This window comes from Anarrhichthys ocellatus, unplaced genomic scaffold (genome assembly GCF_004355925.1).
Source record: "Anarrhichthys ocellatus isolate YVR2014 unplaced genomic scaffold, GSC_Weel_1.0 scaffold35, whole genome shotgun sequence".
NCBI lineage: Eukaryota > Metazoa > Chordata > Actinopteri > Perciformes > Anarhichadidae > Anarrhichthys > Anarrhichthys ocellatus.
Genome location: NW_022280065.1, coordinates 412,072 through 439,781, shown reverse-complemented (window position 1 = coordinate 439,781; position 27,710 = coordinate 412,072). Strand labels below are relative to the sequence as shown.

Below are 27,710 nucleotides of genomic sequence, written 5' to 3'. Positions count from 1 at the left end.
GATGGCGCTACCAGCGTGCTGAATCCAACCAAAGACGGCAACCTGCTGCGTCACAAGTAAAAGTAAGTTCCAGTGTGTGCTACTTGTTTGATAAGGACATGAACATACTGACGCAATGAGTTGTTTGCCCTCTTCGTAAAGTACTGCCAATTACTGTCAATATTTTAAGTAGCCTTATATTGCTTTATTGTAGCAGTAACCGCCCACGTTGGTTGCACTGCTGTTCACACCGAGATAAGAGACTGAAAACTAATCCTACATTATCTCTTATAGTAAGGGTCATTAAAGTGAAATCATAGTATCCCTCATTGTGCTGGAATTCCCCTGCAGCAACCTCCAGTGACACTGAATTAGCTCATGTGCAATGAATGGTCAACAAAATCTAAAAATTATACATTTAGAAAGACAGATCTCTGCACATGTACACATCCGCGGCTGGATTCATGCGTATATGATTATTAACAGTCAACATTAACACACAGTCACTTATGTCAGGTTTTTTTCAATACCATAAATAAGCAAATGTACACGATGTGATAACACTAACCTGAGGTGCTGTGCTGTTATTGTGTTCCAGCCTGCTTGCAACAATAGTCAGAAGATGCATCACATATGCAGCATACCACATCTTTTTTTTGGACATAAATCTGATAAATCTGATCCACACACTGCATGATGATGATGCAACTCAGGACTGCTATGTCTTTGACAAGTTTCGAAATAGAGACACATTGTACAGAGAACATATGTGTCATGTCTATCGGCCACGTACAGTATAAGTAACCCTCTGCTCGTGTATGGTCTAGTTCTGCATCACATTTGAACTCACACCTACATCTCTTTAACAACTACCAGCAAACGCTTCACATACATTTCACACTCTTGCTGCTTTTTAATGTGGCAACACCCACCCATAACCTTTTTTTTTTTTAAAGAGTTAGGAATTTACAATATATCTAAAATTAAAAGGAGGACGGGATTTTAAAAGAAAGTACAAGTAATTATTTAAATTTCAAATGTTTTCAATTGTGTACATCCATACAAACTACATGATGAGATGATAGTGGTTTAGTAAAATAATTCTATAGAAAAGATAAAAACATTTATAAAAAACTTCCATTTAATACATGGTCCTCTTGCAATAAATCAAGTGAATAAACCGGTACTGCAGCAGTCGTTTTGTCAGTTGACTAGTCCACTTAGTTACTTGGAAGATAATCACCAAATACCTAACATCTGGCAGCTGTAACTCTTGAGTGTCACATGACTGACTTTCTGTTTTACTTCAAGAGAAAGATGCCAAAGATAATGTCAGATGGCAGAGGTGCGTACGTGTTTTATCAGGGTGCATTGTGCGTGACAAGATACTTTTTTCTGATACCAAAGTTCAATTTTGGTTTGAGTTACTAATAGTCAGTGATTGATGTTTACAAGACAAGAGGTGAACACCTTTAATCCGTATCATCAGGGTTCATCCCTTCATCATTAGTTTCAGTTTGACCTCAGTGTTTGACTTTCCTTTGTAACTGTTTTTTTTAGTCAGCAGTATAGGCCATATACATGGGTGTAGGGCTCTGAGTAACAGCATGAGGTGGTGATGCCACAGCAATCAGCTAAATGGGTCTAAAGGTTTACCATGTCAAGGTAATAAATGTTGGTTTATATCACCACATTTGGTCAGTTTAAGACACGTAAAGTATATATTCAATCATTCTCTGGCACACATTCCTGAATTTACTTGCGTATAATCACATTACCAAGCAGCAAAACCGAGGGAACATGCAAAATGCCAGCATAACAATACGGGACACAATGCTCAGTTAATGGGGAGTCAGGGGTTGGTAGGGGCCCAGCAGCTTGTGGCCTATAGGACATTGTTTTAAAAGCTCACAGCTGATTTTATTTTTTCATTTAGGTAATTCAATACATGTAGTGTAATAGTACACTATTAAAAATTCTTAATTTGTTTCTGGTGAGTTGTAATGAAGTGTGTTTTACAATGTTCCACAAAGTGACGCATCGATACCAATCCTGATATTGGATATTGTGCCGAGACTGACTCAAATAGCTGCTTCAGGTATCTGTAAAAATGGGGCCGAGCCATTCGATTCAATTCTATGTTTATACACTGTACACGTTGTATAGCGGAATGTTAATTCCTGTTCAAGTTTTGGCTAAACATTGGTCAATACTGTTGCATTTAAAAAGGTTGAATTGAAATTTCTATACATTTTGAAGATATTTCACCGAGTTGCTGGTGTATGATTACTCACAACATGTTTTTACATTTACTTGATTAACTGTCACAATAATGAGACATGCTCCAGCATTACACCAGCGTGTGTGTGTGTGTATGTTTTTTGGTGTGGTGTGTTTGGTGTGTTTCTTTAATTTTTGCCTGTCAACCTACCTATGTGGCAAGTTAAAGGATGTCCTGTTGTGATTCCCAGGGTCTGCGTGAATTACTGCAGAGAGGAACTATAGGCTGTCTGTTTTCGAAGAATAAGAGGAAGAAATTAAAAACAGGATGTCTGCTTCGCATTAGCCCTGTCCTCTCAACAACAGTTCTTCCAATGGCCATGCTGTTTAATTACTGACAGTGTTTCTAATTTATTTGGTTTTGTCTAATTATGATCTTTTCTATTAGCCTTTTTTTGCTAATTCACATCAGTCTCTCCGCTGAGTGGATTATTACGAGCAAGTGCTTATACGAGGCTGTCTGCAGTTTGAGTTTTTCTTCTGTTCTCTCCTACACTTTATCAGAACAGCACACAAGTATTTGACAGTGTCTCTCACGCTCACCACGGCTTCTGCTTCCATTGCTTGATTGCGCAATAGAGTGAACGTGTAGCTGGCAGTGCAACTGGCTGCCTGCCAGACGTTGAGGATTTCCTGTCACCACTGCAGTTTGACTGTGCATTTGAAAGGTCTGAGGTGCCTTTATTCTGGTCAGAGGCGCGTAGGTGTGTGCTGTGGGGTTCTCCCCCACACAGCTCACAAAAGGAAACACTGCAGAATGAGAAGTTGTCGGCAAAAGGAAAGTGGTTAAGACAAGGAGAGAGAGAGGGAGACTGCGAGAGAATTACTGTAAAGAGCAAACTTGCTGACAGTAACTTTGCTACAGATTTTGTAGATTGAAAGTGTGTCTCACTGTCATGGGATGACAATGATTAAGTTAGAATCATCTTTTGGGGTTTCATGTTCATTTAGGTGCCTGCTGTGCCCGTAAATCCGTCACACTGTTGTTGAGAAACGCAAAGGATAAGATTCAGGTTTAAAATCTACAAATGTCGGGTCTGAGAAGAAGGTGCTCTCGAGGCAATAATCCGTTACTTTGAGCGAATAGGATTTCTGACCACAGAGCAGTTCTTCCGATGGATGTCTTTTAATCAAACTCAAATCTGAAGCTGAAGTGTTAAAGAATCAAAACAGGTGATACAACCCAGCACCTGCTGTACGTAATGACGGCATTGGTTAAACACTGCAAAGTTACTTGACATGTAAGTGACCACGGTGAACCAGGAGTATCTATTGTCACACTCATTGATTTTGTGAAATAAAAAAATGATGTGACATAAGCAGTGTTTTTCTGAGTTTCATTGGTGACCGGCTAGTTTCATTTCCTGTATTTTCAAGGAAAGGGGCCTGAAAAGTGAGCAAATCAGGGGAATGTAGCGTGGGACTTCCGAGAGTTTATTACCAGCAAGAGAAGGGTAGTAAGCAGGATGTCGCAAGGGCGTATGCATTGTGTTCCTGCCTACAATACACAGGTCCAGTAACTAGTTATTGTGTTCATGGAAAGAGCGTTTTGTTAGAATTTCCACATGCGTGAATATCTGGCTACTTTGTTATGAGATGTCGGTAATAGTCTCATATCAATTTACCAGATAAGAAGAATTTAAAAAAGAAGATAAAGAAGAGACAAGGCTTTTACAACCTGGATTTTAACACGGTGGTTCTCAAAGTTTTGATGACTCAGTGACAATTTAGGGAGTCAGCATATGATTGAGAGCCACGCAAGAAGAAATGCACACATCTGACTTCCACATCAAACTGCAGAGTTGTCCAGCATTGCTCACTTTAGCTGACGGCACTATCATCGTTGACGCACAGTAATTCGTACGACGCTTGTGAGGTGCTACTAGCTGCCATGCAACCAGTAGTTTTCTACAACGTGAAACTCCTGACCTGACAGATGCTTGTTTGGACAGCGCAGTTTGACACAGTAGCCGTTATTGAAAGTGAAAGTATTGGAATAATTAAAATGCATGCATTTCAAGTCACATTTAGTGGCCGCCAATAGCTACTATGCCTTCCCAATACCAGGTACCGATCTGATACCAGTGTTTAATTAATAAACTGTATGCCTCACTGTGTAGAAGCGATTGGAATCATTCTCTTAATTGTAAGGCACCAACAGGCTCAACTTAAACATTGTTTCCTAATTTTGTAAAACAAAGTGTAACGTCTAAATACATACAGTAGATATACCTGTACTGAATTGTGATTTATTGAGATAATGGTATCCGATACCTGATCTAGCTATTGGACCAATATCAGTATTGGTATAAGTGCATCCCTAATTTTAACCCAAAGCACGATGTTTTCCTAACCTTAAAGGGGCAGTGTGTAAGATCTGGCCAGATTTTTTGTTTAAAATATAAACGATGAACTAAGTTTACAGTTACAGTGTTGATGTTATGTCAAAGACATAACACATGTCTTGTTTTGCAGAGATATCTAATGAAATGAAATGTGCGCTAAGCAGCTAGCCACGGTCTGTTCTATCTTGCAATACCACTTGTACCTCAAGAGGCGATAGAGAGTCTCCATAACGTCCAGTAGAGCTGCCTCGAGGGGTGGTAATCCCGTTGGAGGTACAGGATCCGTGTGTGTTTTGCTAGTTTGTTCATTGGATAAAATCCAAAGTGGTAGAAACAAGAACATGACTCATCATTTTTAAACTATAGGCTGACACTATACATGTAAGGAGTAGGCTTCTATTTTTTTTTATAACTGATGACTGTAAGTGTAGATTGTATTGATCCAGTAGGTGAAATGCTGTCCCCCATTTCTTTGGAGGTTGTGGCCAGACATTACACAATGCCCCTTTAACAAAGTACTTGATTTAAACTCTACCATCATTTTATCTGGAACCATACCAAGTCGTTTTTGTGCCTAAACCTAACCAAGCCTTAACCATTGCATTGTCACATCATAACAGTAACAGTAACAGTTTTTTAAATAATGCTGATGGAGGCAGCAGATTAAAAAAAAAAAAATCTTTAGTGTGTCGTTCTGGGCATGGATAAATAATGTATTTAATAATGTCATTTAATTTTGACTTGTGTTGCGGAGGGTTGATGATTTCTTTTCTGCCATCCCAGTTGCTATATTTCATCCTCTAATCAAATCTTACACCGGTATGAAAACACAAGTAAAATACAGGATGTATAGAAACAATATCTTTAATATGCTACATGATGTAAATATAAAAGTATCATCAAAATAGTCTCTCACATATAAATTCTTAACATCTCATATCATGTTTGCAAAAATAAACTACATAGACAAACATATACAAAGTAAAAAAAACACTACCAAAATCATAAAAGAAGTACATCACTGACTCAGTAGTACAATTCTTAAGAACAGTACCTGCTGGTTTTGGGGAACAACCAAAAGCACACAGATCTTGGCATTTTTGTCCAGTGCCAAGTGAGAAAAATATGAACAATGTTAGAAAATTGTGCCCGTGTTGCTCGTTTTCGTCGGCCAAAACGTTCACAGTAAAGCTTTGTACATAGGAAATATCTGAAACATTTGAATCCAGTAAAAGCTACACAGCGATCCACTTAATTTGTCAGTGCTGACATAAAAACGTTGCAATAAGAAAGACTAAAAGACATTTTCAAAGGACTTTGTGTACATATTTCATTGTGATACTGTGATCACATTGGATTTGTTGTTTAGTTTCTTTTGGTGGTATTTAGTTTTGTTCAGCACAGTGTGTCTTTGATACATTGATATCTAAATTACCTGCGAGAAGTTGCTAAATAATTAAGAAAAAAGTCAAGGTTATGCTTTTTTTCTTAACCCCTTTCTTCACTAAGTTGAATAATGATCCAAAAAACATTACTACACATTCATGTTCTTTGATTGTAGTTTTGGCAATTGCTTATTATCACACAATTTAAAGAGACCTGATTTCTTTTCCCTTTTTAAAATCATAAATAAATAAAATAGTTGCAAACAGTTAAAGAGCAGGAATGTGGTTTGTGCCATCATCACTGTGCCCTGTCGTTCGTATAAACTTCCACTCGTTGTACGCATGCACCCAGCAGCTCAAACACGCTGTCACACAAAGCAAAACACTGCACAATTTAACAAGTGAAGACTCAATCCCGGGTTTGTGCCGCATCATTGTTCCTGAGTCTATTTGTGGTTTTCCTAACAGATCACATCTCTGAAAGTGTCAACACACAGAAAAAAAAACACTAACAGAAAAAAACTATTTTACAACTAAATAAATAAAGATGACTTAAATTTTAAGAAAAATAATAAGTTAAAGCACAATAAAAGCAAACAATTCTCTACCTGAGTGAAAAGAGTTTTCAATACTTCACAGTTTGACACTATCGTCCTCCATTTTCATTTTTTAAACTGAGTTTTGGGAGGAAGTACAATCACTGAATACCCTCGCCCAGTCTTTGGAATGCTCTTGTTTTGGTGCTGCGCTCATTTGATTATAAAAAGTTTCCCTTTAATGCCTTTCATGGACTATTTAGGGAGTTTTATTTGGCGAAACGTCTGTTTTCTTGGTTTCTGGTATGCTGTATGTCCTTTTCAAATTCCTCCCTCCCTCCATTCCTTCTCACTGTCCTTCTGTCTTCACTGTTGGCCGTTGGTGGAGGTGAACAACGCTGGCCCTCTCCTGATAGGCCAGTGGAGGGATGTGATGTGACGAGGGTGTTGCTGATTGGGCCATGGGCATAGCTGGCGAGTTAATAGCCGCCATCAGTGCTTTCAGCAGTAGGGTTGCCTCCTTCTGGTACTCCTTTCCCTCGCCCTCCAAGGTGCGCTCCAACCAACGCTCCACCGCCTCCTCCACCTGCGGTGCCGACGCCACCTCTGTGAGCATGTCAGCCTCATGGCTGGCGTCGAACCGCTCCACCATCTGTTTCATGTGTACGTTGACGGACGTGTTGGTGTTTGCCAGGCAGCAGCTGCACTGGTGGATGCCGAGGGAGAAGCGGTGGAAGAAGGCCTGGGCGCATAGCTGGCAGCGGTAGGGGCGGTCGCGGCTGCTGTGGAGGCGGCGGTGCAGTTTGAGGTGTATGTACTGGGTGAACTTGGTGTTGCACAGCTTGCACTGGTAGGGTTTCTCCCCGGAGTGGAGGCGGAGGTGTGTTTTCAAGTTGCTGGTGCTACTGAAGCGTTTGTGACACACCTGGAAAGCATGAAGGGAAAGGTTAAGGCTTCTGTGAGCAACATTCACTTGGCTGATTATTAACATGTTTGGATTGTGTTTGGGATTATTCTGGAAAAAACTGAGCAACACAGTATGATGTAATCTTGATCTTGTAATCTTGTATAATATAAGGGTTGACCATGTTATTCCAGTTTTGTGGGGTACCATAAAACAACATTTCTTTCTTTGTTCTGTCCTCACTCTCAACACTCACACCCACGGAGTCACACTAGTCAACAATTACATGACCAAATGGGTAATGACTGACTGAACACTAAACAGACACTGCCTTACCAGGAAGGTATGTGAGTCAGAGAGCATTTGGGTGTATTGTGTTTACAGTGTGTTTCTATTTGTGTCTTACACACTCTCGGTTTGACATCTGCGTCAATCATGTTCAGATCGGCTCGTAAGAAGCGTGTAGTGCGAGAAGAGGACCCACACTTGTGATTGTGATTCTCAACATACCTGACATTCATGTGGCTTCTCCCCCGTGTGGACCAGGTGATGTTTCTGGAGGTGGGCCAGCTGAGTGAAGCTCTTTTTACATAGGTTACACTGGAACGGTCTCTCGCCACTGTGCACTCGAAGATGGACCTACAATTACAAAGATCATACAAAAACAAAAATCATGAGCACTGGTGTCAACCGGTGTGGAAAAATTGGAACACAATGAATACAATTTTCAAGCGCAAGATAGAGGAATTGAAGCCATTACCTTGAGGTTTGACAGCTGTCCGAAAGTCTTCGAGCAGATATTACATTCATACTTGATCTTTCCGTTCTGCTTCTGCAGTGGGTAGGGCAGCGATTTGTGGCCGGGGCCGTTGCGTGTCGCTGTTTTGCTTCTGATCGTAGCCAGGCTTAGATTCATGGCTTCCTCAAAACCAGAGGGAGACTGCTCGGCAGAATGGTGCTGACTGTCGGGCTTGGGGAGAGGGGAGAGCTCCGGGGTGGCTGGTGCGCCTCGTGGTGGCGACACGTTTGCTTTGAGTTCTTTCAGACCTCCCTGTAAAGACGGAGGGTAGGGGAGGGACACTGGCAGCAGATTAGGTGGGCCGATGGGTGGATACGGGAGGCCGTCGGTGCCCAGGTAGCTGCTGTATCGGAGGGATCCTCTTGAGGGCAGCATACCAGGAAAGGGAGGGGAGTATGAGGGGAGGAGGAGGCGAGGATAGTGCGGGCCGTAGGGAGGAAGGAGCGGGTAATTGGGCTGGAGGGGTCTGGATTGGGGGTAAATGGGGTAGGATGAAACGCCTTCCCTGTAGAGGCCGTGGAGGTGAAGAGGGAGATTTCGGTGCTGTGATGGGAGCGGAGGATGGGTATCCGGTAAGTACCGGTGATTTAAGCCCAGACTAGGCTCTCTGTGTTCGGGCTTAGGGGAAGGAACATTCCCCCGGTCTTCTGGATCTCTATCGCTCTCCTCCTTCTCAACCTTTTTGCTGAAGTCCATGATCTGGTCATCAGGCGTGTCAGGCGGTGTGTCTCTCTCCAAAATCTCCACGTCGATATTCTCCTCTCCATCTTCATCCCTCTCTTCTTTCACCTCCTCTTTTGTTCTGTCCGTAAGCCATGTCTGCTGAGGTAGGTGCTGTTTGGCATACTCCGGCTCTTGGTCTTCATCCGAACTCATGTATTCTGTAAATAAATTAAATCAAAATTGAGTATTGTCGCAGAGTTTGATGTGTGAATAACAGCATCAAACAGGGGAAAAAAGCTCATTATAATATCTGGTTCAAATTAAAGTGCCTCACACACTCACACTCCCATTACGCACAAACGGCACTCCCTCTTATGGTAAATGATAGTAGTTTCAGTTTGACTTGACGTGTAAATCATAAGGTATAGGTTTCTGTTTGTCAATCGCAGTAGTGATTTCGATGTGTGAGAATAAGTTAAGTGGTAAAGTGTGTGGGAGTCCATGTGTAATGTCAAGAGTTTCATTTGCGAAACCTTTTCTAGGTATAGCTGTCGTACTCGCCACAAGATAATGTGAAACGGCTCTTCCTTTTTCCCTTCTCTTTTTATTCTCTTTTGAGAATTTGTCCCCAGTACTGCATGTCGACTGTTTTTTCATGCGTCATGTTATTGTACCGTGTTAAGTAGGTGAAAATTCACACAGGGTCATTTAAAAGGCTGTACCAGTGTTTAGCTCATCAACTACGATTGATTTGTACTTTATAGCTACAGTTGGTAACTTTAATAAAAACTACTTTTTGTCATATTTGCTCAAACTGTCACTATACCGTAATCTGTGAAAAAAAGCAAGTTCCTCCGTTTCCTTTTAATGTCCCTAATGGCAGTTGCAAGATTCCACAAAACAACCAATTACGAGCTTAACCAGCACCGATTGACATTAGAGGCTCCTCAACGCTGTTTGAATAGTATTAATATATACAATATTGCAAATGCCATTAGGGGCACTAAAGGAGGCAGAGAAACCATATTTTTTTTTTCATAGATTATTTCTCTTATGTACCACTGTCAGGATCCAGTGACAGTGAGAAAAAAATGACAAAAGATTATTGTTATTTAAGTTACCAAATGTAGCTTTAAATCACACGATAATGTAGTACATTTCTACATGCGATTTGAAATGCAGCCACTGGTTTCCTTTTTCCTCTAGCTGAATATTAAAATTAAGTTTTTAGTTTTTCTGGCTTTGTGCATACTAGCGCTGCTACCCGAAGCTTCAACAGCCAGTAACTGAGTTGCCAAAGGAGACGTAGACATAGATGTATCAGAAAATCCAACCCCGGGAGGCAAACAATGAGCATACCTGAACTTGAAAGGAACGCTAAAGCTTTAAAGATCCTAAACGTTGATAAAACGTAATGATACCACCTTAGAATTAGTCACCAGGGTGAATGGTGACCCATCTGGTGTATCCAGTTGGTATGAGTCATCGGACTTAGTGGCAACAGACAATCGTTTGGATGATGACTTGCCGTTCTAACAATGGCTGCAAACATATGACTCACAAAGATACTTTGACCAGGCATTATTCCTCTTAGATTTCTCCTCTCGCCTTAAAATCTCACGTCATTCACCACATCTACGGAGATTTGTTTGGTCTACGTGTATTCCCCCATGATCTTGCATAGATATTTGCCTCTCTACAGTCAGCCAGACAGGAAGAAGTAGCATCAAACCAACTATCTCTACTGTTGGTAAAAGATAACATCAGGTCTTATTCACAAGAAGGAAGAATAAACGTGTCTTTATTCATCTTGAGGACGTATCATTTTGCTGATAATAGATATCATCTCCTGACGCAGACTTTGTCCTATGTGTTTAGTCATGGCCACAGATGTAAATCTGCCACTTTGTCAGATCTAGTGTGGCATTGTTCTGCGTTACCTCTAAATCATTCCTTCCTCTGCCTCAAGATATTTGTTAAATCTTGCCGGGGAAAAAAGACCACCACATCCTGATACAAAACTAGCAACGCCTTCCCCTCCTGCTGCACTCACTCTGTTTGATGTCAACTTGCTGGCCGCAGAGCCTCTGGGCAAACTCCTGGCTGTACCACACCAGCACCTCCTGGTTGGGCTCCACCGGTCGGATGGTGTAGAAGTAGATGTCCCGGCCGTTCTGGCACGCCACCAGGTTCTGTTCGGCCAGAGAGCGGGCCGGGTTGACGTAACGCATCCAGTTGCTCCTGTGGACGTCATGGCCATCAATGAAGTTTTGGAGCTGCCCACTGCTGTAAATCTGCAGGACAAGAAATAGAGAGATGATGGGATTAAAACATGTCCATACTTGAAGCAACTGATTTGTGTGTAGTCCTTAAAATATTAAATTTCACATTTCACCTTTCACATTTAATATTATAAATAGCTCCATTAATTATATTGCTTGACCATCTGTTGTTCACATGGCAGTGGCCACATCCACCATTGATAAAGACATTGCAGCATGCGATGCTTGAATTTTTGAAATTTGACAAAAGCTGATTAAAATCCACATAAAATCCTCATCTTCATCACATTTTTTTTTAAACTACAGAATTTAAATAAATCAAGAATATCAAGGAAACAGTCAGAATGATCACCTCTGCCATGTACAGTTAAATATCCTTCAGCTGTCAGTCACAGTATATTGTTGCTCTTTTGGCCTGCTGCACCCAACAGCTCTGCTCTGTGTGTCCTGAGTGTGTATTTGTGTCGGTGCGTATACTTATGAGGATACATGCCTCACCGCCTACTTAGTAGGCGGTGAGGCATGGAGGCGTGGTCGATCACTCACCGCAGTGGCTGTCTCTCTCATTTCCTCTCTTTCCTCCTTTTCTCTTTCTCACTTCTTTTTTGGAGAATATTATTCTTGTTCCTGTGTTGTAATTTAGTTTAGTGCAAGTGGAACACTTAACTATGATCAAAAAAGTATGCCTTTGCTTATGAAAACAAAGAAGTTGTAATTGGTGGCTGTTTGCCAGCACCTGTCGGTCAGGCAGCCAAACGCAATCGCAGGCATGCCTTTGGCAGCACGTCCCTCCACCTGTGTCATGAGGTCGAAACATAATCGCTCCCAGAGAACGTCACACTTTCACTATTGCACCGCTGCAACGCCCCTTGCACAGGTTTACAGGAAATACAGCCGGAAAAGAAATACGTACGATGGCAGAAAAAACTCCTAATGGGACTTGACTCAGCAACAATAGAAAATTTCCTGAGTGACATAAGCTGTATCTGGATGAGAGAGAGAGAGAGAAAATAAACAAGAGACTTGAAGACTAAAAGGGGGGAGCGAGGGTAGTCTGAATGTGTGTCCGGGTATGTTGAACAATAGTCCCTTCCTTTGTGTATGTGACGGTAAGACTTTGATGACTGTGTGAGATTGAACCCTTTCTTACGTGCTAGCGACATTAACTTCCTCTGAAAGTTTGACCAAAATCCCTGTACGGCAGTGGAGTGCGTGAAAGCATTATCTTCCCCTTATTGACGTGTGGATCTGGACTTGATGGGAAACTTCTGAAAAACGGATGTCTCTCTTTTTTTTCTTCTTTGTCCCCAGTTGCTCCTCAACTGATCCCAGGGTCATTTTCTTACTCCAGATTTGAGACTTTCTCACGTTTTACTAGTATCGCACTGAGCTGGGTGGCAGTATTGATGCATAAATGTGATTATGTATAGAGATTGCGTATATATTGTATATATATTTTCATGTCCGTGCGCGTTTCCCTTACCCGCCAGAAGTATTTCCTGTTGGCCTGTTTGGGAACGTTGTCTTTGGTGTAGATGACTCCTTGAAGAGGGCCAAAGCGAGTCCCCTGAGGAATGTACTCTTTGCTGAACACGCCCATCACCTGGAACACAGACCAAATACATCATTAGATTCATCCATTTCCCATCTTTCCCCTCTTGTGAGGAATATTACACATCAACACGTTTAAATCTACATATTGAATAGCGCAATACGCTTGTTCCTCCATTGTTTGTGTCCAGCAGGTCGTTGGCCTGAGCTGCAATCGTGGTGGCTTCGTCATGTTGACCCAGATAGCTCTTCATCCAGGTTAAAACCCACAAGGTGAGACACTTTCGACACTAACTAGCTAATCGAATGAAGAGAATTACACTTTCTCCGACCTACTCCACTGATCTCTGACCTGCGGTCGTCAGAAACTCCAGAGAGAGCAAGCCCTGTCACCTGTTTGTCTTGTGAACCTCGTGAATGCTGAGCTCTCATTTGTCAGGTGTTTTAGCGGTAATAAAGGACAATACTAGACTTTTGATTGTAAAACCACAAAGACGAAAGCATATGAAGCAATTAAAGGTAATAATATTGACTCTGCTTGCTCGTTAGACCGGTAGCATCAAAACCTAAAAGGCCTGATTATATAATGTGTACAATTAGTCACAGCTTTGCCTATCGTAGGACACTCTGGAATAGGTGTTTCGAAGCATGCCCAAACAAAGCCTTGAAAAAAGAAAATGTGCCTGAGGAAGCCCATTTTTTTGTGTTAAGAGCAAAACCTGTCCTGTTCTGCAGGTGATTGAGTCATTTCTGACCTTTTGAGGGGAGTTGGAGAAGATAACCGTGTGCTGGCAAAACTAAGAAATCTAAAGCGAGAACGAAGAGGATATGTCAGTGTCCTCTTTGTTGTGCAGAACAGCTTCATGATTCACACTTTCATAGAAAGTGGACAGGCTTGGGGTCAACCCCTCTCAAAACGAACCCAAACACAGACAAGCCATCCGGCAGCAGCATCTGCGGCGTACGCACAGTCTCCGTGTCTTGAGGAGCTTTGTATTCAATCCTTAAATACCCCCCCGGCCTTTAACCGCCCCCCCCTTCCATAAATAAACACACTCTTTCTTCTTACCACTAAGGCATTGTAATTCAAACTGACCCTCAAAAGGATTTTCACGCTGTCCTGTATAAAGGTCAAACCTGAGCAAACAAAAATGGCAAACACCTGAACACCTAGCAATTGTTTATCAGACAACGATGGAAGGAGTCGGCTTTTGCAAATTATGTAAACGCAGTTCATTAGAAGAACAACAGGTCACGGAGGGCGGCAAGAGTGTATGTATGTGTGTGTGTGTGTGTGTGTGTGTGTGTGTGTGTGTGTGTGCGTGTGTTTGGGGGGGTCGAGCGGCCATGGAGGCGAGTGAGGTGATTCCTGGATGCGATGAACCAGTGTGACAGGGACATTGTGCTTTGCTGGCGTTGCGTGACTAACGAGTCGCTGTGGCCGCCGCTGCAGCTTAACCGCTCAGTTCAGCCAGGTTGGGAAGATAGGAGAGAGAGGGAGGTTTGGGGTGAGGGGTGTGGCGGGGGATGCGTGTTGAAGAACGGAAGAAAGGAGGATGAGCGTTCTTAAATGGACCCGCTCTATCACACTTCTGAACGCCCTCCTTTTCTCCTGCCTTCCCCCAATCCCTTGTCTTTTCTTAACCCTCTCAAAATAGCTTGTGGCCTGCCAGGTTGAGGCCTGGGCGGACGCACGAGCTGCCTGGCTGGCTGCCTGTCCCCAACGAAAGTTAATCATCTGGTTTTAACCTAAATCCCCCCCCCCCCCCCCGACCCCCCCCCCCCAATCCATCCCCTGTGCTGCCCTCTCTCCTAGCTCACTGGCTAACAACCCCATCTGCCACGTGCCCCCTCCACCTTTCTTTGCATTTCCTGGCACGCTTCGGGATGAGAAAAAGGAGGTTTAGAAAAAGTGTGGCAACGTTACGGAATAGCAGGATGAATGGCATCCCTCCTGGTAGCCAAGCAGGTGCTGAAGTATGGATAGCGTGGGCATGTGCATGATGACATGTGTTGACTACATTCTCAGTTTTAATACAGACTCTTTCAATTTCACTCATCTGCCAAACTGAAACAAGTGCATCAGACCTGTGTTTAAAAAATCCCTTCCTAACCTTCCTGATAGCCACGTGAACTGTGCCTTACATTTAAGGTCAAACATGTACGTGCGCCTGTCCACACAAAGTAGCGGCTGTGTTTCATGGTCACTGCAGAAAATTTATTTCCCAACTTTAGCTTCAGGGAGTCGAGGAGAAGGATTCACACGAAACCGTCTTCAGTGAGGGAAACCACTCAATGAACAAGGGCAAGTTTAAGCAAAGCTGATTACCAGCAAGCATGTGAGTCTGTGCCTGTTTTCACATTATGCACACACCTACACCTAATTGCTTGATGTAGTACTGATGCATGTGAGCACAAACCAAATGGCGGCTGTCACGTTCGGCTGCATCGAGTGCGAGTGTGTGAAGTGTTTGTAAGATGTGTTGGACGGTAAGCAAGGGCTGGGGGGGTTTGAAAGCAGCCCTTAATTAAAGTGATTGTTATCACCTTAGCTTGCATGCTTTTCTCTTCCTGCAGCAGCAAATGCTGCACAGAAAGTAGGCAGAGAGAACTAGAGAAGGGGAACGACAGCAGAAAGTGTTGCCTGGGACAGGACAGAAAGAGGAAGGCGACAGCGAAGTCAACCGCAAACATCACAGTGTTCTCGCCAAAACAAGCGAGTGTGACATCTCTCTCTCTCTCTCTCTCTCTCTGTCTTCCTTTTTAAAGAAGAGCATTCTCTCTTCAGTTACAGGACAAATTGTGCTTTTACAACCCTGCTTGAAGACATGATTGTGGTGCTTTACAGTGACACGTCCGGGCAGATGCCGGATCCTACTGCACTGCAAGCCAAACAGTCAGCTGATGGAAATAGCTCAGGGGCCTTGCGTCTGCTCCTCCTAACTCACCTGAGCGGGAGAGGAGGACAAAGGAGGTAAATAGGAAAGGATGACGTGGTGGAAGCCAAGCTGATTCCTGGCACCTTACTCTATGTCTACATGTGTGTATTCTGAGGAAGAGAGTGTCTGCATGCGTGAGACAGAAGTGCAAAGAAGCTGCTCAATGGCCGAAACATTGGGGTGACGTAATGGAAGTTAAGGTGGCCAGGAGACATAAAAAGGCCTCTGACCTCAAGCTGCCAGTGGCCACGCCCCCACATGCTCATTTGCGTGGTGTGTGCTGTATGTGCGAAGAGCTCATTAGTCAGCAGATCTTTTGTTCCAAGGAGCCCAATGCAGATGGCCCAACAGAATGTTACGCAACACAGAATTCATATTTTGAAAACTTTAATCTGACAAAACTGACCATTGAAGAACATCATCTGGGATTGAGCGAACGCAAAGGAGGGTTAAAGTTGTAGCGGTTTGTTAGATTAGAATATGAGCTTTTTCTTCATTCTATAGCATCAGTGGGCTGCTTGGCTGCCAGATGATGCTATAGATGTATATTGATTTTATGAGATTTGATTTTGTATTGTGATTACATTTATGAGTACTCTATTCTGTATCTCTTGTAATTGCTCTTACCTCATTATCTGTGCTGTGTTCAAAGGTGAGGTTGCGTGGGATGGAGGTCATGGCTTTGGGCAGGTTGAAACTGGGGTCCGACACCTGGTCCGGCACAATGTAGGTGCAGTTGAGGACAAAGTCCACCTCCCGCCACCCACTCATGTCTCCAGGTGTACTTTCCAGCTTCATCTTGACAATATAGAATATACAGTAGCTGATGGACTCAGGCTTTATAGAGCTTTAGTTTAGTTGGGCTCTGTTTGGTCTTGGTTGCTTTGATATAGAAGCACTTTGGTTTGGCCGGGTAGGTCCCTTGTCTTAGGTACGCTGGTTAAAGCTCAAGATCTTGAAAAGAAAGAGAGAGAAAGAGATTTTAGTGCCACAGAAATCAACTGTTATCAATTTGAATTCGAGACAAAGTACATGTTTGGATAGAATGAAAATATGCAGTGCAGGACTCTTCTTGTAAAGCCTGTTTAAGCCTTTTTATGTGACTTATTTATATAAGTCAGACACAAGTAGGTTGAATACAAGTTATCGCAGTATCCAAAGTCAACTATAACTGTTTGAAATCCATGCAAAATGTTCAATATTTTATATTATTTAAAATGCCTCCTGGCAGCCATTCATTGTTCAGGCAGCCGATTCCATTCATGAAAAGCCAAAGTTCATTGACACTTGTCCAACGTCCCATGCAGCCCTCTTCATTCAGTTTAACCAGTCATTTCTTATGAAGCCAACAGGTCATCTTGTCCTTTTCTGCTCATTCTGTATCATTGATCCATTTTGTTATCCCTGTCAGCAATAAAAATAAAAATAAAAAGGAGACATGACTTACTTTCACACATTCCTTCAGCTGTAGGATCCTCATGTCTTTGGCTATGTCATCCCTTGACTGTTTTGTATCCGCTTCCTCCTCTTTATACTCTCTCTTCTTTCTCCCGTGTTTTCTTCAGGGATGCCTGTCAGTTAGATCCTCTGGGTATCTACTCTTGCTGCGGCCACTCTGTCACCATCGCCAGAAACTCATGAGCCTGGATTGCGCCAACCTTTTTTAGCTCAACGCTCCGGCCAATCACGAGCCACTGTGGTCATGTGATTGTGCCATCTGACACACAACTGTTGGCTTTGGACAACAACATCAGTGACGTTGTACACTTGGCCAGCAAGTGGCTGTTGTGATGAATGCTTACACATTGATACACACCCACAGACACACACACACACACACACACACCAAACACACACACGTCCACGCACACACAAAGAAGACATGTTAATGAATGAATAAAGGGAGAGCAGATGGCTGGCCTGTTGCCACTGAAAAACACACTCATAGACTTTTGCTTGGTTTGGCACTTAATGAGCAATCTGCTGCCACTGTATCTCCTTGACCTACATCTCACTGTAGAACATCTTCAACTAAGAGTCTTAAGACTCCTGCAACACACACATGACAAAATTAATCCAGAACTTATACAAACACACATTGAACGCAATATTTTTTCTATATTTTGAATCATGGAAAACGTAGAAAAAAAAGGTAAAACAAATAAGAATAATGTTTTCTTTTTCTTATGCAATGATACGTGCCCTGGGCTGGTTGGTGCGTTCGCTCATTCACAGGTACAGATGTAGGGCAGGTCATCCCCGCACGCAGGACTGACACGTGTCTAGTGAGCATCCCCTTTACTTTCAGACACACACCCACAGTCTAATAATACAGAGCTCTGGGTCACCTTACCTGGCGACCTGCATATAGATAGCCAGGACAGGAGAGAGCAGTTGAAACATGTGGACTCTTCTATATTTGGCGATGCTGCCTGTTAAAGGGAGCACAATGTATATATAGTATGTTTTCATTTGCGGAAATGCCACAAAAAATACAAATGTATCACAGGTGAAATAAATCAGTTTTTCTTGACATAAAAAACCATATGTGGAATCAAGTTTTTCACTTGTGATGTCTTGACATTTTACAAATAAAACGCCTGTAGCTATGGCACACACAACTGTGAAGAACACAAGTAACTTCTCCATTTAGATTGTGCTACTGTAATTCACATTCAAATTAATTTATCAAATGTTACATAACCCGCAGGCTAAATGTTAAAAATGTCAAAATGACGGATGCAATGCTGGACTCAACTCCCAATTTCTTGTTCTTTGTTTTGTATAATATAACATTTACCACAAAAGCCACAAGATGTTTGACTTCAGGACTCACGTAATAGTTAAAGAGCAAAGGAAAATGTAGTTCACGAATATTGTTAAAGTGCAAAGAATAGAATATATATTTTTACATGGTTGTAGCCAAATATTTATTTAAACACCAACTATATTTGTGTCCGTCACAAATACCCCGCCTCCTCTCCCCCTTTCTTTCCTAACTTGGCTGGTGAAACAGTAAATTGGCTGCCATATGGCAAGAGTGGAGCTTTACTGCCCGGTGTGGCGTGGGGGTTCATGGTGATGGTAGGAGTGTGTGTGTGTGTGTGTGTGTGTGTGTGTGTGTGTGGAGAGGGAGGGTAAGGATTTGGGCTCTTTCACTGGCCTGCGCCTGGCTTGGCTAATTTCTCTAATTTGCAGACAGTCTGGGCTCAGGCTCAGGGCTCAGAGCCTAAAGACCCGGCACTCCAGGATAGCAGCCTAGCCGACTCATCTCACACTGGACACACGTCACATCCGGGATATTAGATATTGTCAGACACACTTTTTTTTTTTCCAGGGAGGGAAACCTCACATGCAGGGCATGCACAGAAGGGGAGGGAGAGAGATAACGGCACCAGGAGAGGCGAAAAGGCTGAGTGGAGGAAAGACCCGAGGTCGGCTATACTGAAGCTGTCTGAGTCAGAGAGAATGACACAAAGTAATGTGGCCGAAGACGTGATACTATTTAGCTAATGTTACCTCTGTGTTTTGTTATAGTCTAGTATAAATGAACACTTGTTGCCATGCAATAGTCTAAGTCTGTACTGCTGTCCAGTAACCGTGCAGAGAAAGCTGCCACCTGTTAATGTTGATTATACAGTCAAGTTTTATTAACTGCTTAAAAGAGGTGTTCGTTTAAAGTTTTCAAAATTGCTGTGGTAAAGGAGACACTCTAAAGTATTTCATTAGGCTAAAGGTACATATACACAAAAGGTCGTTTGGGTTATCCAACAACAGCAAATCAAAACCTACTATGACTACTGCTAATGTAATAATATTTCATTTCTCATGTTTGGACAACAAACATAATGTGTTCTAGGGTCCAGTGAACCCATATGAATAGGGCTGGGCGATAATTCAATATAATAATTGATCGTCTTTCATTCGTGTCATATTGTGATGAAATCATATATCCAGATATTCTGATAGACAATTACGTCGTCTAAATTGATAATAACAAGCATATACTAACCAAAATTGGCAGAATTCTTGATCAAATAACAAAATACTCAATAGTTTTATTGTCATGCATTTAATTCACACAAGAGTTTACCAACCCATGTGGTTTTTCATATTGACTAATCATTTATTGAATTACCAAGAACATTCAATATCCTTATGTATATTGTTATCGAGATGTGAAATGACCTATATCGTGATAGAAGATTGTGGCCATATCGCCCAGCCCTATATATGAATAAACATGATATACCATGTGAAATAATGTATTCATTATCATAGAACAACAAAGAACTAATGGTCCATTTGGGACGTAGTTCATCTAACTGTATCTATATATCTAATCATAGGACTCCTTTGACAAAAACAGGTAAAAATACTGTTTTTGTCAAAAGGAGTCAGCAGCGAAGAGTCAGAAAGGGCTGTGTGGCGGCAAGGTAAAGCAGAGACAATGTTCCAAGTATAGCAAACAGTTAAACTGATATTGATTTTTTAGCCTATAGTACATTTTTGCAGCTTCCCCAGTTGACAGGAGTAGATTGCTTTTCTCCAAGCTGAGGGCATGCTGACTACTATCTGCTGTGGGTAAGACACCAAGTACCTCATACAACCCCACTTCAATACATCAAAAACTATCCCTTTAAAGATATAAACCTTATGCTGTATTACATACTGTAAAGTTAACTGGTAATCTATAGTTTCAAGTCCAGGGACATGTTTGTCTTGCGGTGAGAATGAAAGTGGAAGCAAGCCAGTCATGCAAAGAAATGTAACTGCTCACATTGTTCGTTTACTTCTTGTTGCTTCTCGGCAATGAGTCAGTCCGTCTGTAGAGGAAACATGCCCCAATATACTGCATATATGAAACATATGGATAGGTGACGACAATGCTAACATCCCTCACTCTATCTTCATTATGCTGTGTGGGCCCCAATCCTTCTTATTTTACTGGTGCTCCCCTCCCTTGGTGTTTTTCCACTTCCTCCATGGTAAACAGTAAACAGCTGAGCGGCAGAGGATTATTTGGCTGATAATGCATTGTTACTGTGCAACTGTAGATGTTGTCCCAGCAACAACCACGTTGATTTTACAAGGAAATGGATGGCCTATAGGAAGTAGCCCTAGAAACATGACTTTTCAGGGGGTTGTTGTTTACTGAGCCTGGCCAGCTTAGTTTTACATGAGATCCCTTTAACCGGAGGGATTATCCCCGCTGGCCCAACCTTAAATATGTAAGATTACATTATTGCATTTCAATACCAACAAGCAGGGGCAATAGTTTTCCTGGAGGCATCTTTGTTTTTTAATGGCTAGAGGTCTTTAGCGATTGGAAGTCACGTTGTTATCAGTGGGTGAGTGGGATACCCTAAAGTCAGAGTTTGTCCCTGACATGCTTTTGTTTTCATGAATCATCTTTAAACTCTATTGTGCAACCAGAAGATGAATTTTCCTATCGATTGTTTGTAATGTCAACAGAAAGTTAAAATGCATCTTCTTATACTGTAGGGCAGGGGTCTCAAACTCAAGGGTTAGGGCCTCCGGAATCCGGCCCGCCACGTCATTTTATGTGGCCCGCGAATCCGCCAGCAAAAATTTAAAAAAAGTTTTAAAAAATAAAATAAAAAAATAAATAATTAAAAGTTAGACTTGATAATAAAAATATCCCCATAGTCGAAATTATGAGATAGAAAGTCAAAATGATGAGATACTTAAACACACAGTCATAGAAGCAGCTCTTTGGCTGGTTACTGTACACTTGAAATGGAAATGTATTGTGAGTACATTGAAGACTACTTTAAACGTGGCTTTACAACACATGAAATACTTCACGTGGGATTGTGCAAACGCACCCTTGAAAGGATTTTAAGCTTTGAACAAAGTTATTGTAATAATTTCCAGTTCATACACATCATATCAGTGTGACTTGGTGAACATCCATCAAATAATTCTGAACTTGTCCAACCTGCTTATGGCTCCAGGTGTTACAGGGAAATTCGCTGGAAGAAGCCTCTGTGCGGCAACAACAATACGTAGTGCTTCCCAAGCTTATGGAAGCAATCGTGTAAATATATGGGGGGGGGAGGGAATCCTATGTGGCATCTATAGGTCAAAGGTTGTCAACATACATAATCCAGGTATGATTTGAAACACAAAAGCATGATATTAATCTTGAAGTATAATCTTTGTCAGTGGGCAACTCCGGTGTTCTAAGATGTGCTGTCAAATGCTTGTTTCCTTAAGGAGGTTAAAAAAACAAACAACAGATTTAAATCTTTTCTCCTTATCTCCTTATCCGTCTAAAGATTTGCGTAATGTGCTGGACATTGTTTTCGTCGGTCATATTCCACCTCATTTCCTTCTTCTGTTCTTTTTGTAACGATTGTTAAATTCTGTGGAACTATGCGTCACTCTTTGGAAACGCAACAAAACAGTTGAAAAAGGTCACATTTGGAGCTACAGCTTTAACACGAGTATTTCAAGTGAAAGCTGCAGCAATTGGTATACATGAAAAAAACTAAAACAGGTTTGTGGCATCGAAATGACTTAGACTTCTCATCTTATTTCAACTTTCTTGAACTGATCGCTGCAATATTGACTCTGTGGTACAGTGATGAAGGGATGCAAGTACAGATTAGAGATGAAATTTACTTCTCGACGTGAGCCAAAGCGTGACTATTATTAGCCGACAACCATTGCATCACTCTGTTGCAGACACATTGCTTTGCAAATTGAGTTCCCGGCACTGGACATGCATTTGCTATGAAAACCCTTTCATCCATGGCTCAAAGCTGAGAAAGATGACACTGCAAAAACTGAAATCCATTCTTCTATAACTGTGCATGACACACTCAGCCAGACACACTATAACTAAGCCACAGCACAATCAGTCAAAATCAACACAAATTCAATAGAGGAGCATATGAACTTAAATCAATAAATCAAACAAAAATACATGCAACTCAAAGAGCTTTACAAGACGATTCGAAAACAAGACGAAAATGCAAAGAAGGTGAAGAGGCTAATGCACACCAAATAAAGTTAAGAGAAAAAAACTAACAAATGAAAATACAACACTGAATAAATTGATCATGGCAAAACAGTAAAAAAAAGAAAAGTGTTGTTGCCTCCCTTTTGCATGTCTGTTTATCCTAAAATGCGTACGTGAAGTGAGAGCTCACACTTTCTCACCATCATCTGTTGCAATATGCCAATGTTTCTCAGAGGCTGACTCCGACAAACCAAAATAACACATCTCATTTTCACACCTCCTCTGGATTGCACGCCATCACAGAGGAGGAAGGAAGAAGATGGCCATAGGCCCCAACAAGCAACATCCTTATCTGCAATCATCAGCAGTATCAGTCTGTGTACCGTGCATACAATAACTTTAACCCGTATGAGGGCTGGCAGAGGGGACTTTTGCCCACTTCTAATTCAATCTAACAGCAGAGTATATCTGGTATTTTGAAGAGGTGTTGTGAATTGTTTTCTATTTCGTCATCCACATTCTACATGAAATTGCTTCAAAAAGTAAATGTATATATTTTCTCTTGTCTTCCCACTCTGCTTTGAGGCTGTATAAAATCCATGCCCCACTGCAAACGCATCCTTGTATCTTTCCGTGATCCCAGATGCGGCAATGAGCGAAATGCATTGCTCTTAAAATGTGCTCAGTGTCCGGCACTACCACAAACATTGGCGGATTATTTTTAGTAGTGATAAGTAGTGATGTTCATCTTCCTGTTGTTACTGGCTACTCTTGTTCTATGGCACAGTCTTCTTCTTCTTTTTCAGAAAACACAACGAGCCTTTTAGCGCTTTTAGCCTTCTGTGCGTGTTATGAGAGATATTTGTTGATAAAAAAAAAGACTCAACCAAAGGATGCATGTGAGACGTATCTGTAAATTGATGCTGTGATTCTCTCAGTTTAGACATGTGAATGTTCACACATGTAGCAGAACAGGACCAGCACAGGACCAGTTGGGGATATTTGCACACTATTTACAACACTTTTCTGTGAAAAGAAATGTATTTTACCATTTTGTATGTTCTTTACGTGACGGGGTTGGATTGATTTTTATAACTGCATTCAAATGATTGTCATTGTATTAGATTAGATCAGATTGCAATCTTTGTTCCTCAAAAATGTGTGTCGAGTCAGACAAAAAATGTAGCACAGTACTACAAACAAACGATGCAGACACTCTGTGTTGGACATCCAAGTACATATACACATATCACATTATTACACCTGGCTTACTGTAATGAGTGCCTGTTCTCTGAGTCATCACATTTGACTGACTGTAAAATGAATAAGCTCCAAGACCCCGTTCAACCTGTGGAACGTTGAATCTGCTGCTGTTCTTCCGTTACCTTGTTACATTATTATTTTGACATAAACCATGATTTCTTTCTATGCTTAAACAAGTAGTTTTGTTTTGCCTAAACCTAAGCGTTGCACAGCACAGCACTACGTGTCATTGTACATTTCTGCAAGCGTGATATGAGGCTGATGTGAATCATATTATTCAAACGCCCGTGGTTTGAAGAAATGTACAATGCCGCTGTGTGGTTGCTCGATTTTTAACAATACCTTCTAATTCATATTGGGTTGTTTTAGCTTGTAATCTGTGATGTAGTATAAAAATAGAAGTAGTTGCAAATGGAAACACTCAAGTAGTCCAGGTCGCTCAAAACTTTCGGTACAGTATTGGAGTATTGGATTAGATTCGGGGGGGGGGGGGGGGATAAGTATTGGTTTTAATATCTCTGTCTATTTGCTCCAGTTAACATCAGTTAAAGGTAAAAAACATACATTGTAACTTGCTGCAGACGTTATCCATTTCTGCTGCTAGGAACGTCAACTTACAAATGACGCCTGCGCTGACAGATTTTGGTTTATTAGCCAGTGCATGGTGGCTAATTTGGGATTTTGAGAGCTTGCATATGAGACTCTAATAGCCTGAAACCCTAATTATTGGTAACTCTAGCCATGCCCTACAGTATGTACAATTACTATCTAGCAGGCCCAAATTACAGGAGCTCCATCAACAGCAGAGTGAGGGGCTACAGCAGGTATTTGGAGACTTAAAGATGTTGTGATGGGGAGAATAGGGATAAGAAAGGGGCGATATAAGCGTGTAGCAAAATCTGCACGCTTCTGGCTTGTGGTCAACAGGTGGGCCAAATCTCACAGAACACCAGCCAAAGAGGAAGACTTTAGCCAAGATCTGTCTGGCAGACAAAGAAGGGGATTTCAGGACCAAATCCAGCGGATCAATACAAAATGCCTGCTAATTAGCCCCTCCAGAAAAGGGGGTGGGGGGATGAGAGTGAGACAGACAAGGGAAAAGAAAAACATCAGATCAGCTAGTGCTGATTCAGAAGTCTAGACGGATAAGGAAAATCCCCAGACAGGCGTACTGCTGTGGAAATCAGGTGAGGCACACTAGGTGACGGATCACCTCGCTCTTTGGATCAAGCCAAGGTTGCCAGGAATCAGGCTGGCCCTCCCTCCCTCCCTCCCTCCATCACTCTCTTCCTCAGTCAGAGGCAACCTCCCAGGCTACAGCGATCAGTTTCTCTGACCCCAATCCTTCCTCCTTCTCCTCCTCCTCCTCCTCCCACCTTTTCCCTGCCCCTCCTCCTTCCTTCCTCTGGACATCACCGCTTTGACCTAAATCCCATTATTTAATCTTCATCTTCTTCTCCTCGTCTTTTGGATAACAATCAACCCCCTAATTGTCTTAATCTCACTGGTCTTTTATTGTCCCCGGGGCGTCAAGCGTACTGCAGAACAAAAACATTAACTACAGATCAATACTTGGCATCAGGCCGCAACTTCCACCGCCGTCTTTATTGATTTTTTTCTTCTCACTAATTTAAGATTAGGCTGCACTGTTTATGGATTTAATTAAAACATAGAGGAGGTAGGGCATTTCAATTTTAATAGAGAAAATATTCTTTGTCTCATATATCTCAATATCATATTTCCCTGAAAGGATCTGATATCATTCAGTGTTCCATGGAGAGCAAAGTTTAATAAAGAGATGAATCGCAGTAAGACCTGAGGTGAAGGACAATATATTTCAAATTTTGGAAATATGAAGCTGATATCCACATTTTGTGCATCTGGGGATTAAATCCAGCTTGAAAGCAGCAGCACAAGCCAGCAATTGTAAACACCTTCAAATCTTCCCCAAGCTCTTTTGTTATGCTCTCTAAATAAAACAAATCTGAACATTGTCAATTTCTAAAATGAGAAGCTTATGGAATAGCACTCTCAGTTATATTACAACAAGGCTTTGGGCCCTGAGCCAAAGATATTAGCTTCAGAGCAGCGGTAAGCTCAGGATCAAGCGAAGGTTAGGCGATGATTTGTGTGTGATTTTGAAATGACAACCGGGATGATAATCATAATATTCAGAATAATAACGGATTATCTGTTTCAGTGGCTACACTCTGCACCATCTGTGAAGGAGTGGGCCAGGGGGTGATTCAATGTGTGCACTTGTGTGCACACATATATTTTTTGTAATATGCATATGTGTGTAATTTTGGGTCCATTACAGTATTTCAAGATGTTGTGTCCACTGAATAAGAATTCTCCTTTTTCTTTTACCCTCATGTATTTTCAACTCACTCCTTGGCACATAGTTTTTATTGTTTAGTTTTTTTAATGTAGCCTCTAATAACACACCTTTATTAACACAGTTTTGTCATCGCCATCCTTGTTTCCCATCTTACAACATCAACAGCTCAGCCCCTCCCTCCGCCTCTCCTCTGCCCCTCTCTCTCAGTGGGGGAGTCTGGAGCTGCGTAACAGTCAGATGACATGGTCTGACTCGGCTCTGCTGTAATCTGACATGGCTAATCTAATCTCTCTGTCTTCGCAGATTGGCAAACTACCTGGGTCTTTCCAGCCAATTATGGCCCATCTGCACAGCATGCCGTGCAGGTCAAAGCCAGCCACCGCGGAGGCCCGGCAAGCCAAGACGGGCCGCTGCAGGGCTCAGGCTGTCTAGGGCCCAATATAGCTGCTTCCATAACAGCCCATCTGCACGTGGCTTGGCCTGGTCCACTTTCATCCCCTGTGGCCCAAAAGATTAGGGATCCTCCCCTAACTTAACTGCTAATTAAAGCACTTGTTGCCATACAGTTGTAAGGCAATTACCAAAGCAATGTTTCGTGGCTAAATGGGCTACTTTGGCACCAAATGTCTCCTTATCAATATTGCTTCTACCGGTTCCTTTTCTACAAAGTAAGATAACATGGCATTTCACAACATGAACTTTTAGCATTTACATTTTTAGATGTAGTCCAGAAAAAAACATATAGCAGTACAGGTTCTTCAAACACCCTCAGACGGTCAGAAATAAGTAACAAGCTTTAAACTCATATATGCAAATTTGATCACAATCTATCATAATATGAATTAGGTGTGGCTATTATAAGTATATTTTCATAATATTTGTATTCAACATTTTAAAGTCTATGACCTATTGAGCATGTAACATGCATTATCTTATTCTTTAGGACTAATAAAGATGCTTCTTTGCTTTTTTTATTTGTAAATAAAGTAGAAATAATGTGATCTAATAATTATTTAGATTTTTTACTTATAAAATAAATTGTATTGTCCGTGCATAAGTTGTAGATGTACTCGTTATTTTATATGCCGTCTGTCTGACGAGACGGAGAGGTAAATACACCGACACAAGGTCAGAGGCCTTCTAACAGCTTATTTTCTCATCAAGCCAGTCTCACTTAATCACCTTAGCTAAATTAGTTTGAAATTAGCCCTCTTTCTAACTCCCTGCCCTCCATCTTTCCCCTCCTTTCCACCCCAGTCATTTTTACAGCTTTATGGATTAGACAGATTACTCGTCTGAAACTCTGTTTTTGTTCTTTCTCTCTGTTTCAGTCCCCGTCTTTCCATCTCGAGGGGTGTTAAGCTAGGATGGAAATTGTCTCAACTTGTTGTTTTGCCTTGAAACCTGTTACAGATGAGTTTATAACACATAACACGTGTCTCTTTGTGGTCCTTT

At 41.8% G+C, this 27,710-nt stretch overlaps 1 protein-coding gene across 2 annotated transcripts; it reads right to left on the bottom strand.

Moving 5' to 3' along the window:
* Positions 1 to 5,452: 5,452 nt before the first annotated feature.
* Positions 5,453 to 16,472, bottom strand: prdm1b (PR domain containing 1b, with ZNF domain). 2 transcript variants are annotated; one of them, XM_031866337.1, is made up of 6 exons: positions 16,291 to 16,472; positions 12,657 to 12,776; positions 10,945 to 11,185; positions 8,190 to 9,109; positions 7,940 to 8,068; positions 5,453 to 7,450 (listed from the first exon to the last, which is right to left on the bottom strand). In XM_031866337.1, the coding sequence occupies exons 1-6, from the start codon at positions 16,459 to 16,461 to the stop codon at positions 6,875 to 6,877; spliced, it is 2,157 nt and encodes a 718-aa protein (XP_031722197.1). In that variant the 5' UTR covers positions 16,462 to 16,472; the 3' UTR covers positions 5,453 to 6,874. The 2 variants fall into 2 exon arrangements, with proteins under 2 accessions (XP_031722197.1, XP_031722198.1); XM_031866338.1 differs by lacking the exons at positions 12,657 to 12,776; positions 16,291 to 16,472 and adding an exon at positions 11,526 to 11,649.
* Between the last annotated feature and the right edge of the window lie 11,238 nt (positions 16,473 to 27,710).